General features: G+C 40.7%; 1 protein-coding gene across 4 annotated transcripts in view; it reads left to right on the top strand.

Moving 5' to 3' along the window:
- The window catches only part of LOC141014184 (matrix metalloproteinase-16-like), a 77,144-nt gene that overhangs the window by 47,124 nt on the left and 13,226 nt on the right, over window positions 1–16,794 (top strand). For all 4 annotated transcript variants that reach the window (XM_073487872.1, XM_073487869.1, XM_073487870.1 and 1 more), the window contains 2 exons: window positions 2,646–2,807; window positions 7,361–7,578. In XM_073487872.1, coding sequence (XP_073343973.1) covers window positions 2,646–2,807; window positions 7,361–7,578 — 380 coding nt within the window. The remainder of the gene's footprint in view (window positions 1–2,645; window positions 2,808–7,360; window positions 7,579–16,794) is intronic.

The raw sequence follows: 16,794 nt of genomic DNA, 5'->3' as shown, positions 1-16,794 counted from the left end.
ACTAAAGTCTAATTAACTATAAATTTACCATTTATTGATAGCGGTTATTATAAAGGGCCACTGAAATATTTGGAATGCAGCTACCTCTAAAGGTTTAATGCAAACAAAAAATGTTATCATCAAATCCTGAGTAATGCTTTTGTAGATGGTCAGACATATTATGCTCATTTTCAGGTTGGGTTACTACTAGAACAGGTTTATATGCTTAAATGCTCAAAAAACACATCAGTTTTCTCATACTCTCCATTGCTGCAGCACTGTATTTTCCCTCTGTCTGAAACACTCTTTTAGCTCCTGTCACATTAAGGCCCACCTCCCGAATACCCAGTCCGCTCTGATTGGTCAGCTCATGCACACCTGAGCCAGCATCGCTCACCGTGTCACCGGTTGGCTCTGCTGTGTTTTCAGTCTCCAGTTAGCTTCACTTCTAATGTGAATATAGACAAAAATTATGCAAATGTGGGACATGGTGACATGGTGTGATGTCACAAAGTCACAGAATTAAAGGCGTTTCAGGCCTTTCAGGAGCAGTGTTTTCTGTGGAAGAGAGGAGCTCCCGTTGACTTTCGGCTTTATAACTGTCAAAAGGAAGGAATGGGAAAAAAGAAAAAGAAATATTCTCAAGTTATATCATGCATTTAAGTCTATGGAAATTGTTGTTACGGAATAACACAGCTCAAGTAGAAAACCTCAAAATGCTTCCTGTTCATACTCATCAACTCGGATCAATTCATTATGATGGCATTTGTAGTTAACAGTTGTGTAATCTAATGCATTGAAGCCTAATTCAGAATTCAGAAGTCTTTTAAAATGTGTGCAAATCCGCATCAGTGTACTCAGCAATCACACCAACTATACATTTACAAGAAAGAAAATGAAGAAAAACCTAGAATTTGTCACAGACCACGGTCACAATCGTGTACCACAATTAATTCAACAATAATATTTCAAGCCATCATAGGAAATGGCCTGAAGAAGGGTCTTCAGCTGCGGATGAGCGTGACCCCATTTCCTCCACAAGTCTTTCCTAAATCCCTGAGCCGTTTCTCTCTCTGCTTTATCTCCTTTCTCTTCTCTGCCTCTCTTTATTTGCTATAAACTCTATCTCCAGACACTTGTTCAATATTACAAGCTTGCATAAATTGTGCCTCACTTGCTGTACTTCTTCTATTTTTACAAGCCATCTACTTTCATTGGAAGAATTTGGCTGAACGGTGGAGCTTTTTCAGCAGAACCCTGGATCTTGATGCAGTCTGTCTGTCCTTTTACACCCAGTGCGGTGGAGAGCTTTACATCAACCCTATAAAGACTCACTGACATTTATACAGTCAAATATCCTTTACAAGGTTCCAATTAAGCCATCTCTCAGTGGTAGCCCGGTCTTTAAATTCTCGAGCATTGTACTGTACCTGCTAAGAAGCGATCTGAATCACCGTCTGTATCTGCTGATGCGTTATTCATGTGACAGATTTGCAGCAGATAAGTGCCTCACTTTAGCAGGAATCGCAATGAATAAGTGATGCTGTTTTTCATTCCTGGTGCGTCTCTGTGTGTCTTAAGAAAGAGAGAGAAAGGTAAAACTGACAACACCAGTGAGGTGGCAGTGGCAAGAGCATCGGAGGGTCACCCATGAAACCAAACATTTGACTAGCCTAATTTCAAACACCAAATTTTTATTTTTTTTTTACCAATATTTTCTGTGTAGTCTAAATCAGTTCATCACAACATCTTATTTAGGATTGAGTTTATTTATGATTGTATTTATGAGTGTTAAAGGCTTTGATGAAGTAATGGAATGGTGTTTATTTTTAGCCAATAGATGTCTCAATGGAATCGTGTTAGCTTCTCCCTATTATAAATTATACATAGCAACCTAACCCTGATTGAAAACCCACAAGTTTCCCAACAATAACAACGAGTTTCTTTATGGGTCGGATTTGACATCTTGGCAAAAGATCAAAGAGGATGTTGAGGAGGAGTGGTTTTTGTTGTTGTTTTTCATCGCTATTGACGAAGTTGGGGAGATTGAATGGGGCACGGACGGGCGGCTTTAAATCCCAAATATCCAAATCTAATTCAGTTGGGATTGGGTTCAGGCTTGGCTGTCTGCCACAGAGGGTTTCTGAGTCAAAAGGTCAACCCAGCGTAGTCATCGGCTTACCGTGGCTCGAGACTAATTACAGAGCGCTGGCTTTTCTGTGCTCTGTGAGAGAGTGTGTGTGTGTGTGTGTGTGTGTGTGTGTGTGTGTGTGTGGTGTGTGTGTATGTGTGTGTGTGTATGTTTCTGTGTTATATGTCCCATCAATGGCTGTTCGCTACATAATCCACTCATTAGATGCATAAGTAGTGGATTATCTATGCTCACAGACGCTCATTCACACATGTTTGGATTGATATTGTTCCGAGGACCATACGTTAACATTTTTATTGTCCAGCTATGTACTTGCCTGAAACTTTTCTTTCATTTTTACTTTTCTATAGTTTCTTTGACCCAAAAGTTGGCTTTATTTTGAAGGAAAGTTACTGTCACTGCCAACCTGAGCAGGTGCAACTTGTGAGAGATATAAAATGCTGTAAACACATTTTAATGTTGAGCACAGTGCTGATAGACTGCTCTGTTTTCTGTTTTCTCTTTGCGTGTTCAGGTAACGACCTGTTCCTGGTAGCGGTCCACGAGCTCGGCCACGCGCTGGGCCTCGAACACTCCAACGACCCCACGGCCATCATGGCTCCTTTCTACCAGTACATGGACACTGACAACTTTAAACTGCCCATGGACGACCTGCTGGGCATCCAGAAGATTTATGGTAAGGCTTCCTGGCTTCATTTAGATGTTCAGCGGGACTATAAATCCAGTTGAGGTCTTATTTACATGCCTTAGTAACTTGCCAGAATAATGGCATACCAGAAAGTCACACATCAGTAGCTTTGTGAAATATTTCTTTGAAGCTTGTTGACATAGTGACTACTTGTAGGGCTAGTGGAGATCTACTGTAGCTGGCCAATTACCTGCCAACACGTCCTGGAAACATTCAAGTGCCAGTCAATCACATTAACTTTTGTAGCTAGCTAGCTAGCTTGCTAACAAACTAACTGATAACCCCTTTCACACTGGACAAAAAACCCACTAACACCCATCAACATCTGGCTTTTGTCCTCAGTGGGAAAGCGTACAATTGACACTTTGTTTTGGCTCGCCATTTCCTCAGAAGTCAGCACTGTTGAGCCGGTTTGCTGTTGGTCAAGGTGCAAATTTGAGTTGAACTGATTCAGCTGAAAATATGTGTCTCAACACAATATTTAACTTTTAAATGACAGTGTAACGAGCCAGAAGTTAGACATCATAACTAGGTCTCTCATAAGTGTAGGTAGGTAGCGTCTTGTCTGTGTTATTCTAACCCAGTTTTGGCACAACTTTGATAAGTAGATAAAGCACAGATCTAAGATTAAGACCTAAATTTAAGATCGCAGGAGGCGAGAGCTTCATCATCAGAGCACCCACACATTCCACATTGACACACATTTTGAGTTGACAGATGCTGATTGCAGTGCTTTGTCTACTCATAAAGCTGATGCAGCTCAGGGGCGGGTGTATCAGAAGTGTGAAATTCAATTTGACGGTTAGGGATTTATGTAAGCATCAGTGTAGTCTTCATTTTAACACTCTCAGAGTTGAATTAGTTGTACATCAGGGTAGAAGTGGCTGAGACCTCAATCTAGACGGGCTTTTGTTTGTAACGGGGTTGATTTGTTTTTATATGTATTAATTTTTAAATGTATTTGAATGTTCACGTTGTCGTTTCAACCTCAGTTTGACATTCGAGGTAAGAAACAAGTCGGTGAGAAGTGACAGCATTGTCCCTTCCAGCTGTCGTGGCTGTAAACCAGTCACACTCAGCTGAGATGACTCTGGTCTGTCACATGAATTGCTGCACGCACACGCACACACACACCAACACACACACACACCAACACACACACACAAGCACAAAAGAGCCTGCCATCTGCTTACATGGCCAGGGCACGTACCTCTGGGAGTGACAGACCTGGGCAAGCGATCAAATCTCTCCTCATCCCTCTCGTGTTAAACTCCTCTCCGCTGCTCCTCCTCCTCCTCCCTGTTGTACCAGGAGTTGAAGGGCAGGACAAGCGATGGCAGCTCCTCTCTCAGTCTTGTTTGGCAGTTGGCCTCCTTTCCTTCGTCATGGCAACAGGGATGTGAGATGAGGAGGCTAAACAGGGACAAAGGTAGAAGTTGCATCATTAAGGTTGAATAGGGAAAAATGGGAATGAGTTTCCATACAGAGACATGTAGTGAGATGTGTAGGGAGTTGTGGGTGAGGTGTAGGAGAAGGGCTGGAGAGCTGGAAAGAGAAGAGGTGTAGCGTTGCAAATTGGAAGGGGATGTTGAATTCAGGACTTCGATTTGCAGTCAGTGGGAGCTAAGCGGGATCACAATGAATTGTGGGAAGTAAAGGTCTGACGGGTAGGATGAGCTTGATGGTGAGGATCGATCCATTCTTACAGTTTTGGACATCTAGCAGCTGTTTTCCGTTTCTCACCTCAGAGCTGAGGTCACAGTACAGTAGAGAGGAAAAGCCTGCTGGTTGCATTTATTCCTAAGATCATTTATATTCTTGTGTGCAAACACACAGTCATTTCTCCTGAATAATTAACAACCTAAACTTCACTGGATATATTTATAGGCTTAACAGCTAAAAGTTTTAGCAGCCTGTGAGTACTTATAAATAATAAAGACAGATCATATACAAACATATGAAAGTGGAATTACTGTTGTGCTTTTTTTTTTTTTAAATCCCAGTGAACAAATCACTGTTTCTCACTGAGCTTTGAACATAATGACTTCCTACTCTTTTGAAGGGAACAGCTGACTTCCTGTTTACACAACTAGCAGAGTAAAGAGAGCCACCACATTACTGTACAAAGAAATACAAACTACTGAGTACAAAGTGTAGCTAATAAAGAAAGTAATTCGGCACTCATGGGTAGAATCAAGTAGTATTTAAAAGCAAATGTATGAAAGTCTTTATTTGCATCATGGGAATTGCAGGATCCAATGTTTAGTGAACTTGACCCACACTAGAGATTAAAAGTTAGGATATCACCAACACTCCCGCAGTGCTCCCAGCTCCAAGTCTACTAATGGAGTCAGCAAACACTACTGCCAGCTGCATGGTTAACTGAGCTTACTAGCTAACAGCAGCTGTAGTTAGCATGTATTTACTTAGAGTATTCATTTGACAGGTGGCCAGTTCTTAAGTATTGCACCTTTTTAAGCAATGTAAAGGTTTACAAACATCACTTGCAACTTTACAATAAATAATTACAAGTATATTATTGTCTGTCGGAGATGAGATCAACTAATGGAAAGTCCCACTAAAAGCTGAATTACCCCTTTTAAAGCCACTCAGACAGGCTCTTCAGACACTTTTGTTCTCAGTCTCAACTATTGGTTTCCATCTATGTTCAGTGAAGGCCCAGGAGTATGCAGATTTTCACTGGAGTCAATCACCACACCAGCTGAGTTCCCTGATTAGATCCTGTTGTTTGGTTTAAAGTGTACTAATCAGTGAAATGAGACGCTGCAGAGATTGGCTGGGCCTCGTGGCACATGGGCGACCGCTGGTCAAACATGTGGGACCACCTGGAGACCGCCGGATGAACGGGAACAAATGTAGTGGCTAAAATTTTTACAACATAACAGCGTATCTGCCACGCTTAATTTTGTTTACCGTAATGTTGTTGTGTCTGTACACATTTGCATGTTTGTCTACACGTCCATCTGACTGCGAGTCTTCCCAATGCTTACATAACTGCAGAGTGCTTTGGCTCCACTAATCTGGGGTGTATTTCAGGGGATTTAGTTCAGTCAGTGAATGGAATCTCTCGTGCAGACCGCAGATCAGTTGTACTGACTGGGAGATGTCTGGCAAAGCAGTGTTCCCTCTTAATCCTCTGATCATCAGCTAGTGTGTCAACTAGTTTAACGGTTTAGCGTTCTTTGTTTCTGTGTTTAGTCGCTCACTATAGATGGAGAAGTTCAGTGATTTATTGCTTATCGACTTCTTTAATCCTCTTTTCACTCATTGACTTTAAAACCATGTGTTGATTCATTAAATCCTTCATGCAGCATCCCTGAATGATCGCGGTCACTGTGAAAGCCATTATTTGTGATACAGTGATGGGGTTTTGCTTGTCATGTTTGCATCTTTGTCATCTCTTCCTGCATCGGTTGGCCCCAATCAACACATGGCAACTCATATCCTGGTTTCCACAGTCACACAGTGTGTTATTCATGCGTCGTCATGCACTCAATAATTCATACACACAACCCACACGTTTGCCCTCCCTCCACCTCCTCTCCTCTGTTTTTTTCCTCTGTACGTCTCTCGCTCTCTTTCTCTCATGCAAATCATGAATGTGAAATGACACCGAGGCATGTCTTGGCTGCCGTTTGTGAGGACATTTTATTTTTATCTCTACAGTATATACTTTCTTCCCCCTTATGCTTTTAATTTTCTGTTTTAGTCATCTCAACATATCATATTGTGCTTTGGTGAGCTGGATCCCTCAAACTGGCAGTGTTCAACTCTGTACGCTGATTTTCACAGGGCTTCATCTTGTTTTTCTATCTTCTCCTCATGGTTTATTTCTTTTTCTTTGGTCCTTAACTCCTTGTTACTACATTTCCTCTGCACTTCTCACCCTTTTTCTTTGCCATTTGAGTTCAAGTTACAGGTGAAAAAGATCAACTTGGCTTTAACATGTAGTTCTCAAGCAAGCTCAGGTAGCTGGTTGGCTGTAATTGGCCCTGTAATAATCAAAGATTTACACACTATCATAATAACTAAATGTATAAACAAGCATAACTCGGGGCTAAAGCTGTCTTATCTGTACAGTAAATAAAGGCGAAAAATTAAGCTACAGCCAACAGCTGGTTAGCTTAGCTTAGCACAAAGGTGTCTAAAAGATACAAGATTCTCCTGCTAGCACCTTTAAAGTTCAGTCATGATTATGTTTCATCTGGTTTGTTTAATCCCAACAAAAACACCAAGGTGAAACAGGACAAGTTGAGGTTTTACAGCAAGTTTTTTTTTGTGGCCAACTTGAATAACTCAGATGCACATTCACCATTTTTCTTATGCATCAATGTGCATTTATTACAATGTGTTTAGAGTTATTTGTTGCTCAGAACATCACAGTATAGTCAAGAAGGGAGTGTCAAGGTGTGATTCAAATTACACCACTTGCCCCCACAAATGTAGTCAACAAAAGTGAAGTCTGGAATTTCTGGTTGCAAATATCATATAGTGAGATGTTTTTCTCTGACTCCCTCCAGGGCCTCCTGATAAGATTCCCCAGCCCACCAAGCCTTTGCCGACGGCGCCCCCTCCCCGCTCCCATCCTCCCTCAGACCCCCGCAAGCCAGACAGGCAGACACGACCTCCGAGGCTGCCCCCGGGAGACAGACCATCCCACCCCAACGCTAAACCCAACATCTGCGACGGAGGCTTCAACACCCTCGCCATACTGAGGAGAGAGATGTTTGTCTTCAAGGTAAGCGCAGAGTCTGCGATATCAAAACAAACCTGGGGCATTTTCACATTTTGTTTGTTTTGAGGAGCCATTTTTGAAGCCTAGAGCTGTTTTGCCCCAAACTTCTCTAACAGCGCGTGGGTACTGCAATCAGTCTTTGCAGGCCGAACACAGTTGTAAGACTTTGATGGAAGGGTATTTTTTACACCAAATCAAAAATATATGTCTGAACACAGTCCTGCAAGGGATTTCTTGGTATAGCCTATAACTTAATCGGCTGATATACGCAACAAAAGAACAACTCCATTGATGCCTCCATTCAGAGTGATGGAAACTGCCTGTAGGTTGGAAAGCACCCTGCAGAGAGGGAGCTTGCTGAAGGATTACTTAAATATAGAGAGCGTGGGCGCTTTTCTGTTAATCTGCATCATGCTCCTTGTGTGCCCAATGTAGAAATGGCGCACTTGGATGTGATACAAATTATTTGGTTGAACTTTTGTAGAGAAGTTGTGTTGAATTCTTAGGACAGAAAAGTTTGACACTGTGGTTGTAGCATCTAGAAACATGCTAGACTCTCCTCAATCACCTTAAAAACCAGTGCTTGTGTATTTTATTGCATAATCAGCGCAGCTACTCTTAAAGAAGCTCTTTCAAGGTTACTCGGGGTCAGAGGACAAAATGGATATTGTATACAGAAGTAGCACCGTGCCACGCACAGCGCAGCAAAGTTTTCCTTTCCCCCAACAAACTCAGGCTGGTTTTCATTCCAGTGTGAGAGAAAAAAGTACACATGTCCCTTAATGCATCTTTATCCTTGGTCTCAGCTTGTGAGCACAAGACCTTGGCAACAAGCAGTAAGGAATAGAGAAAAACCTTGGGGCAACACAAAGCTGTCCTGTGTTCTCCACAGAAAGGAGAAAGAGTGCCTCTGATGCTCTCTGTGAGTGGGACTGTATTTTTCGACGGGATATAAATAGATAGTATTCAATGGTTAAATAAGAGGCTTGTGGAGTCGGGAGGGGGAAAAACCCTTTCTGTCCTCTCTGCCACCCCGCTCTGAGTGTTCTTTAAAGTTGAACAAATAAATCTCGGGACCAGAGCTGCTACCTGTGAAGGTGATGAACCAGAATAGCGCTCAAAGCTCACACTGTGGCTGTGTTTTTGGTGTGAATAACACCGGCTTGTTACAATAGTCTAAATACAGCCCCGGTCTCTGTCACATGGTGTCTGCAGCAGCCCCCGTCACCCGACATTGCTCCCGGGGCAGCAGTCTGGTCTGATGGAGCGATGTGGATCATGGGATTTGTGCAGAGCTCAGTGGTTCTGTGGAGACACAAAGGAAGTTCAGCAATCAGACAATCTTTTCATGAGTTTAGGAAAAGAAGAATGCGAGGTCAGCTGGGCTCTAAACACCTCCTGTGGATTAAAAATTGAATTTGAGTGCAGCAAATTGTCTTGGCACTACTTTTTAAAAATTAATTTCCATCGTGTGAGCATGCCAGCCTCTCTACTCCTCTCTGTCATAACTAATCAAACATCACTTTAATATTGTTTACCTCTGACCTGTTTTTAGGGACTAGAATCAAATACTTTTTTTTAAGGCTTCCTGTCGCAAAGAGCAGTACTTTCAACAGTCACCAACTGACAGATAACTGTCTCTTTGAAAGGTTTATCAGTAAGGATTTTGTTGTTTTGTTTTGTTTTTGTAATCTTTAATTTCTTTACTTATGTTAGGATAATACAACCCTGTACTAGGCATCTCTTTGTTTTGGTGCCATGCAAGTGCAGGAAATATGAGTCTTTCTCCAGCTGTGCCTCATCAAATCTGACAGATCGTCTTTTCCACCCTCAGTGCTGCTTCCATGTATTTTTTATCCATCCTATATTTTAATTTTATTTAATAATCAAATGACAATTTCACCTCCCATCCATCCCAATCCCATCATCCGAGATAGCAACGCTTAACAACAAATAATTTCAATGAATACAAACAAAACTACTACTAAACTCTACTAAATTGGCATATGCTGACGTCCACAGTGAAACATCGCGATGGATTCCTGCCTCACAGTAACCCTCAGAGTTACTATAAGGAAGGAATTTCTCATTAGCATACCACTGTAGTCAGTGTGAGTTAGGCGGCTGGCTATGCAGAGGAAGCTAGGCCGCGAAAACGCAGGACACGGTTGAGAGAAGTCATTAACAGCGGCCTGCACAAAAGGAACATCACTGCCATCGATGTATCCGACCATCTTGGGTTCGCAAGATCGGCATGTTTAATAAGAAAACAATAAGCAGGACATGGAGACGTGACGTAAGTGCACTGAGCGGCAACAAACTTCTTTTCCTCTCTCACGTCACAAACAACTCTCTGGTGGAGGGCCTTTTAAATCACTATGGTACAGGGCTCAGTAGTCACTGACTGTCAGCCATCTCCAACCCCACTTGATAGTTGTCAGTGCAGAGACTGACAGGCTGTTGGGAGAGAGAATGCTATGACACGCTATGACAAAAGTCTCCGGCTGGAATCAAAGAAGGAACATTTCCGCTTTCACCTTTAGCCCACCAGGATACACTCACAGATGATTTATTCTATAATACCGATGTTGCTGATGTGTAATGTTTTGTGACCAGAGCTGCTTTTTAGCAACTAAGTGTGAAAGCAACAATGAACGTTTTAGTTTGCTGGATTTAATCTAACTCTAATTGCTACTGTTTGTTTTGTATTGCACTTATACTTTTGCAATTAAAGAAAATAAAGTAAAGTTTTTTAGAAAAGTTATCTACACAACTTTGGCTCAGTTTGTCGTAAAAACTGCTACTTAGTCCTTAGTCTTGTGTGCCAAATGAGTCTCTAAGTACTCTTTAAAGGCCGATCCACAGGGGCCACACACATAAAATGCTGTTCGGCATAATCTGCTCCCTCTTTGTTTAAACTCTCCACTTATTACAGCCAGCAATTAACGCTGTAAATGAAATGTACATAATTAACCCCCAAGCAAAGGGGCGATGAGGGGGAGGCAATATGCCTCTTCAGTTGTGCAATATACTGTGTGCTGCATGGATGGAAAGGATACAAACGGATAAAAAAACAGACAGACTTTAGAATTCAGTTAAATATGAAAATAGAAATGTAAAGAGTGAAGTTAAATAAGTGGGATTACCTGTAATTGCTTGGCTTAAGTTGGCATCAGCAGTGATGGGAAGAAGGCTGTTTGCTCTGTAATTTTGATGGCCGTGATGAATGTTACTCTCTGTTGGCTTTTACAAGTAGTAGCAGCTCCCATTTTTCCAAAGGTATAGAGGAGTGGAGGGGAGAGACTGACAGAAAGAGGTGATTTGTTACAGAACACATGTGAGTGTGGTTGTAAATCCACTGTGTTCACATCATTAGGACCACCAGAAACATCGTGACTCACGATGATTTGCTCACCCGTTCGCATGATCCACGTCTTAGCCGGTGAATCAGGCGCGTTAAGTAAAGTGAAATCAATAAGGGATCGCAGGTTTGACTTGGATTCACTCTGTAAGTGTGTTTCACAGGAGGAGCAGGTGGTCCTAATATTTCTTGATTCTCAGTAAGTTTGGTGCCAATTTTCTGTGAGAAGACTGAGGTATCATGTTAATGCTTTCTTCTCTCCTGGTAGATGAAGCTGCCCGACTGTAAAACGGATGATGTGGAATCATAATCAGAGATGTTTGTGTTAGTCCAGAGTTTGATATATTCCCTTCAGAGCGTGCCAAGGTCTGTTTGTTAGATTGAAGACTGGTTAAAACGATGGTTGGCGAATAGAAATGATTTACAACTTGTGCTTACTCTTTTAAAATTGTGTCTTTTGTTTCCGTCATTTATGAGGGTAATTTCCTCGTTTTTTCCCTCAAATAATTCAAGTGATTGTCTGCTCGGGTACTTCATGCCGGAGGTCCATTTAGCCTGTGCGGCTTGGCTATACTCACTGTCCACACTTGATTGTTTTGGGAGAGGAGAGTCAAGTCGTTGCCAAGTCATTATAGCAGAGATCTCAGCGGTCTCACAGCCTGCGGGGTCCACAGGTGGTCCAGCGCTGTAATGTCAAGGGCTTTAGAGTCATGTTACACTTGTATGTTTATAGAAGAGCCCTCATTCATATCACATCTCTGAAGATTACTTGTGTCAAAACTTTGGTTGTGTTTATCGCTGCTTGCTTCTTTCCTGCCTTTGAAAGTATATTGAAGTCTACAGATCGACTCCAAAACCATTTACATGTAAATCGAACGTTGTTTTTTTTCTCAATCAACGTGGATCCTTGCAATAAATGGGATTTACGTTTCCATTTTCCTGTGCTAGACTTTCAGAGCTTATTCATAGTTGAAATCAAGCAAACAAAGTAGGTAAATGTTTTTTTGAAAAGTGCAAAATGGTAAAAAGTCAATTCCAGCCTGAAGGGAAATTTATTCCATATTACAGCTGGGGCCAGATGTATAAGCGATGTATACGCCCAAAAACCATGCGTCCTGCGTAATGACAACTGTTCTGATGCTGTTAAGAACTTTGCTGGTGAAACACAATCAGTCATACGTTTTCTTCTCTGCAGTTGTTCTCAGACGGGTCGAACCATTGGTGGAGCGGGCACAATTATCGATGTGCAAACAGATGTTTAAGGGTGTTTCTACATCTGTTTGTGGATGATTGCGTGAGTGGAAAAGAAACTCTTGCATATGCGTCATTTCCGCAATGATTTATTGTATACTGAAATTACAGACTTGAAAAATACTCATTAGAGTACAAGTAATTCTTTAACAAGTAATGTAAGGAATTATAAATTTAGTATTGCATTTCTATAAAGTTGGGACAAGATAAAGAAAAGAAACTGGAAACTATCCTGACTTTTAGTCCTTGTGTAGGCTGGTTCCTACACTTCCCATAATGCAACCCACAAGTGTCTCTAATTAGACCCCCGTGCCTCCTAAATGTCCAGTTCTATCAAACCTTACACCTCCAATTTGAAAGGCTGGCCTTCAGTTTCAAAGTTTTAAATCTTAAAACCCAAGCCGACATGACCCTGATGACATCATCAAGGTTATTATTTCAAACTTGGGAGAGCTCCTTTGAGAGCAGCTGAAAACATACAACAGTTTATTTTACAGAATGAGTAATAATTCTCGTGACCCCTTTAACTTCAGTGATTATGTTTCAGATGCCATAAATGGAGGTAAAAGATTAACAGTTTGTTGTTACACCTTTCACATTTTTGATCAAAGTGAATGACAGACATTGTCATCTTTCAGAATACTTTGATAATATCATGAAAAAGATTAAGAAGAACATCAGACGTGTTTTCAGAGCTGTGTTTTCTGTTGCAGATATATATATATATATGTATAGTTGATACATGTTGGTTTTCAAGTGTTCAGCTCAGTATTGTTCACAACAGTGCTGAGAAGTGCCTGATTTATTCGCGGCACGTTAATCTACAAAGGCAGGTTAGGAGTCATGCTTGTTAAGGTGGTAGTTTTACGGTCGATCATTTTTCTCTCAGTGGAGTGACAGAGGGTCGTTTAAGGTTCACAGATGACTGTGTTCGGCCATGTAGATCCAGTGTCACCAGTAAATGCCTCACTAAAATTACACAGCTACCACTTTTATGAATGCAAGCACTTCAGGTTCAACTTTTTATGAACTCTCAAACCATATGGTATCCCACTGGATGTAAAAGCAGGAGCCATGCTTTTCTCAGGCATTAATGCAACCAGTTTTCTCTCTATGCTGCACTTTAAATGTACTGAACTGTGACCTCGTCACTTATACTGTCAGGCAATGACCAGGCAGCAAGATACCAATAGTCCACTTGTTTCCTATCAGGCTTTGAGTGTTGTAAAACATGGACATATAGTCTGGGATGTCGTCCAACAGACATTTAGAAGTCTGGATGTGAGTTTATGGCACGCCGCCCTCTTGCCAGTTAGAGCCAGAAAATCCAAACAGGATTCCCTAAAACATCTTTCTCTGGGAGCGTTAATATTTTCTTAATGGATCAATCATTTTGAAAATCAACACAAGGACACTCTACTGAGACTAAAACATCTTTCTCTGGGAGCCTTAATATTTTCTTAATGGATCAATCATTTTGAAAATCAACACAAGGACACTCTACTGAGACTAAAACATCTTGTGCTCCTTTTTGTTTCTAAGGAGAAGTTGAGTTGATGTGAAAGCATAAAAAAATACACATTTTGGAAAGCAGTGGTTTAAGAGTGGTTGTATCTATTTTTAGGATCAATAGCTGAATGCTTCAAGGTCAATTTAATGAGTTTACCTCTGCTCTCATTTATAGTGCTTAATTATGATGCATGGTTTGCCTGCTCAAAAGTCTGTAGTTGCAGGCCAACGCTTGGATGCAATCAAGCCTCCCAATCAGGTATGATAGAGAAAAAACACATTTTTTTCATTGGTCTATCACTCAGCTCTCATCCTGAGATGTCTATAATAAAGGAAACTGCCACACTCTTGTGTCCTTCCTCCTCCTTGTCACTACTCCCAAGTTGACTGAGAGACCTTCCTTCCTTGATGTGGACAGATTTAGAGCAAGGGATTCTGGGTCGCCGGAGGGTGCCTTGCGGTTCAGGATTGGCCACTTGGCCTCCGATGTTGGAGACATGCTTTGATTCCGACATCCATTAATGAGAACACAGTGGCCAAGTGGGCAGTGAGCTGTCCACTCTTCTCAGGATCTTTCTCTTTTGTGTTACTGGGAGGAAAGAGATGGATAGTCCTGCATTAACAGCGTGTCTGAACCACTCAGAAATATATGACCAACAGTCTTCAATTCTCGAAAACGTTTCCAAAAATAATGTGAAGTTTTTGTTTTGTTTTGTTTTTAATTGAAATACAGAGGAAACAAACATTTCTTGTAGCTGCTGGCCACCTTTTTTATTGAGATAATTAGCTGGTGCTTGTGCATTTAAGCAGAACTTAAGCCATTTCTGGCTCACATTTCATCCAGTTGTTTCAGTGATATCAGGTACAGGAGCTTTGTTCAAGGATGACATTATCAATCTGCGCTTGATGTGTCACTGTTTTACAGTCTGCATGTTGTACTCTGTTGACACTTTTGTTGGATTAGAACATTTTGCCACATATACAAACTGTAAAGCAGCCATGTTAGATTGAACCGTAATAAAAAGAAGCAGCTGCGGGTTGAGAAGTTGAACCAGGCCTTATTGCTGTAGCATTTCAAGGTCATACTTCATTATTTACAAGAGTTGCGGATAATGTTAATGTGGTTTGGAGAAGTTTCGTTCCAGCCTATGAGGTAGCTTTCAACACATGAGAAAACACACAAATACACAACTGCAGGCATGCTACAAAAGCCGGTCTTCTGCAGTTATTTCCTCTGTGAAAAAGAGTCTATTTGGCCAGAAATCCTTATAAATACTGAGATCTCAAGCTTCAACCCTAATCCTTGTCCATCTGAATTATTTACACCTGCATTCTGCTCTCAGCCAAGCAAGTGTGTGCGTCACATTAACTGAGTGAGAGGTCAGCAACACTGTCATCCTAACACCACTGTCTACCATATTCTCACCTCTCCAATCACACAGAAACACACATGGCAGCAGCAGATGCTCTGCCAGGCTTGACCTGGGTGTCCACGATGGCAAAGTTTTAAGTTAAACCTGTTGTCTCTTTGTTGGCATTTAAAGGTATAATTCTTTGAAGTTAATAAGGTTTTGTTTATAAAAGCTACTTGTTGGTCATTTTATGATGAGGAGACAGCAAAATCATTTGTCTTTCACTAAAAATGTACCTGCGAAGGTCATTGTGAGAGTACATGTAATAGAAAAACAGTGTGCAGTGGATGAATATGTTGAAAATGAAATTTTTTCATTGACAAATTAGAAGTCAATTGAAAAATGTGTCCCTTTTATAGTCCTTTTACATCTTTTTGTGTCCTTTTGTGGTTGTTTTAGTTTATTTCTTAGTTGTTTTTGTCTCTTTTGTAGTTATTTTTATCTCTTCTGTTGTTGTTTTTGTATCATAATTTTTTGTCTCTTCGTAGTTGTGTTTGTCTCCTTGTAGTTGTTTGTGTCTCTTTGTAGTGGTTTTTATCTCTTTTTTAGTTGTTTTATCTCGTTTGTAGTCATTTTTATCTCTTTTTTAGTTGTTTTATCTCGTTTGTAGTCATTTTTATCTCGTTTGTAGTCGTTTAATCTCTTTTGTAGTTGTTTTATCTCGTTTGTAGTCGTTTAATCTCTTTTGTAGTTGTTTTATCTCGTTTGTAGTCATTTTTATCTCTTTTTCAGTTGTTTTATCTCGTTTGTAGTCATTTTTATCTCGTTTGTAGTCGTTTTTATCTCTTTTTCAGTTGTTTTATCTCGTTTGTAGTCATTTTTATCTCTTTTTCAGTTGTTTTATCTCGTTTGTAGTCATTTTTATCTCGTTTGTAGTTGTTTTTATCTCTTTTTCAGTTGTTTTATCTCGTTTGTAGTCATTTTTATCTCGTTTGTAGTTGTTTTATCTCGTTTGTAGTTGTTTTATCTCGTTTGTAGTCGTTTTTATCTTTTTCAGTTGTTTTATCTCGTTTGTAGTCGTTTTTATCTCTTTTGTAGTTGTTTTATCTCGTTTGTAGACATTTTAATCTCAATCAGTCAATATCTATTAATTTAAGTATTAATGGAATGCAAAGCGGATCCAATCATGTATCTGCAGTACAGTGAATGTTGTACAGTTTTAACTTTGAGCTCAAATAACAGTTCAATATCTGCAGTTTGCGTTCCGCTTCACAAACTTTCCTCGACACTGACAAAATCTCATCGATAGGGACAGTTTAAGGCCAGCGAGCAGTCAAGAATTTATATTTCTATAGAGAGCATATGGTAATTCAGCCTTAATGCTCTGCATGCATTATCACGCACCATTAGACCGTATGCGTGACAAACCCTGCACTGCCCTTTCACTCAAAGCAGAGAACATGAACAATTTGAGGTATAATATTTGCAACTTCTGCTCAGACCAAACTTGTTGTGATTATTCTAGACGTTCCTGTAATTGCAAAGTGCTGGCTGAAATGTTCTACAAGTGAAGTCCGCTCGCCAGAGCTTTATTTTCAGAGTGGGAGTGGGACGGTGGGGCCGGAGAAAGAACATTTTCTCTTTTATAAAGTCAAAAGTATTCAAATGGGTTGGATTTCACAGTCTGATCTGTTTTCAATTACTGGGCCGGGCCGTGTACAGAAGAAAATGCTGAACAATTGAAAT

This window comes from Pagrus major, chromosome 19 (assembly GCF_040436345.1).
Source record: "Pagrus major chromosome 19, Pma_NU_1.0".
Lineage (NCBI taxonomy): Eukaryota > Metazoa > Chordata > Actinopteri > Spariformes > Sparidae > Pagrus > Pagrus major.
Note: the sequence above shows the minus strand (reverse complement) of the source record. Positions and strands in the feature narration are given on the sequence as shown.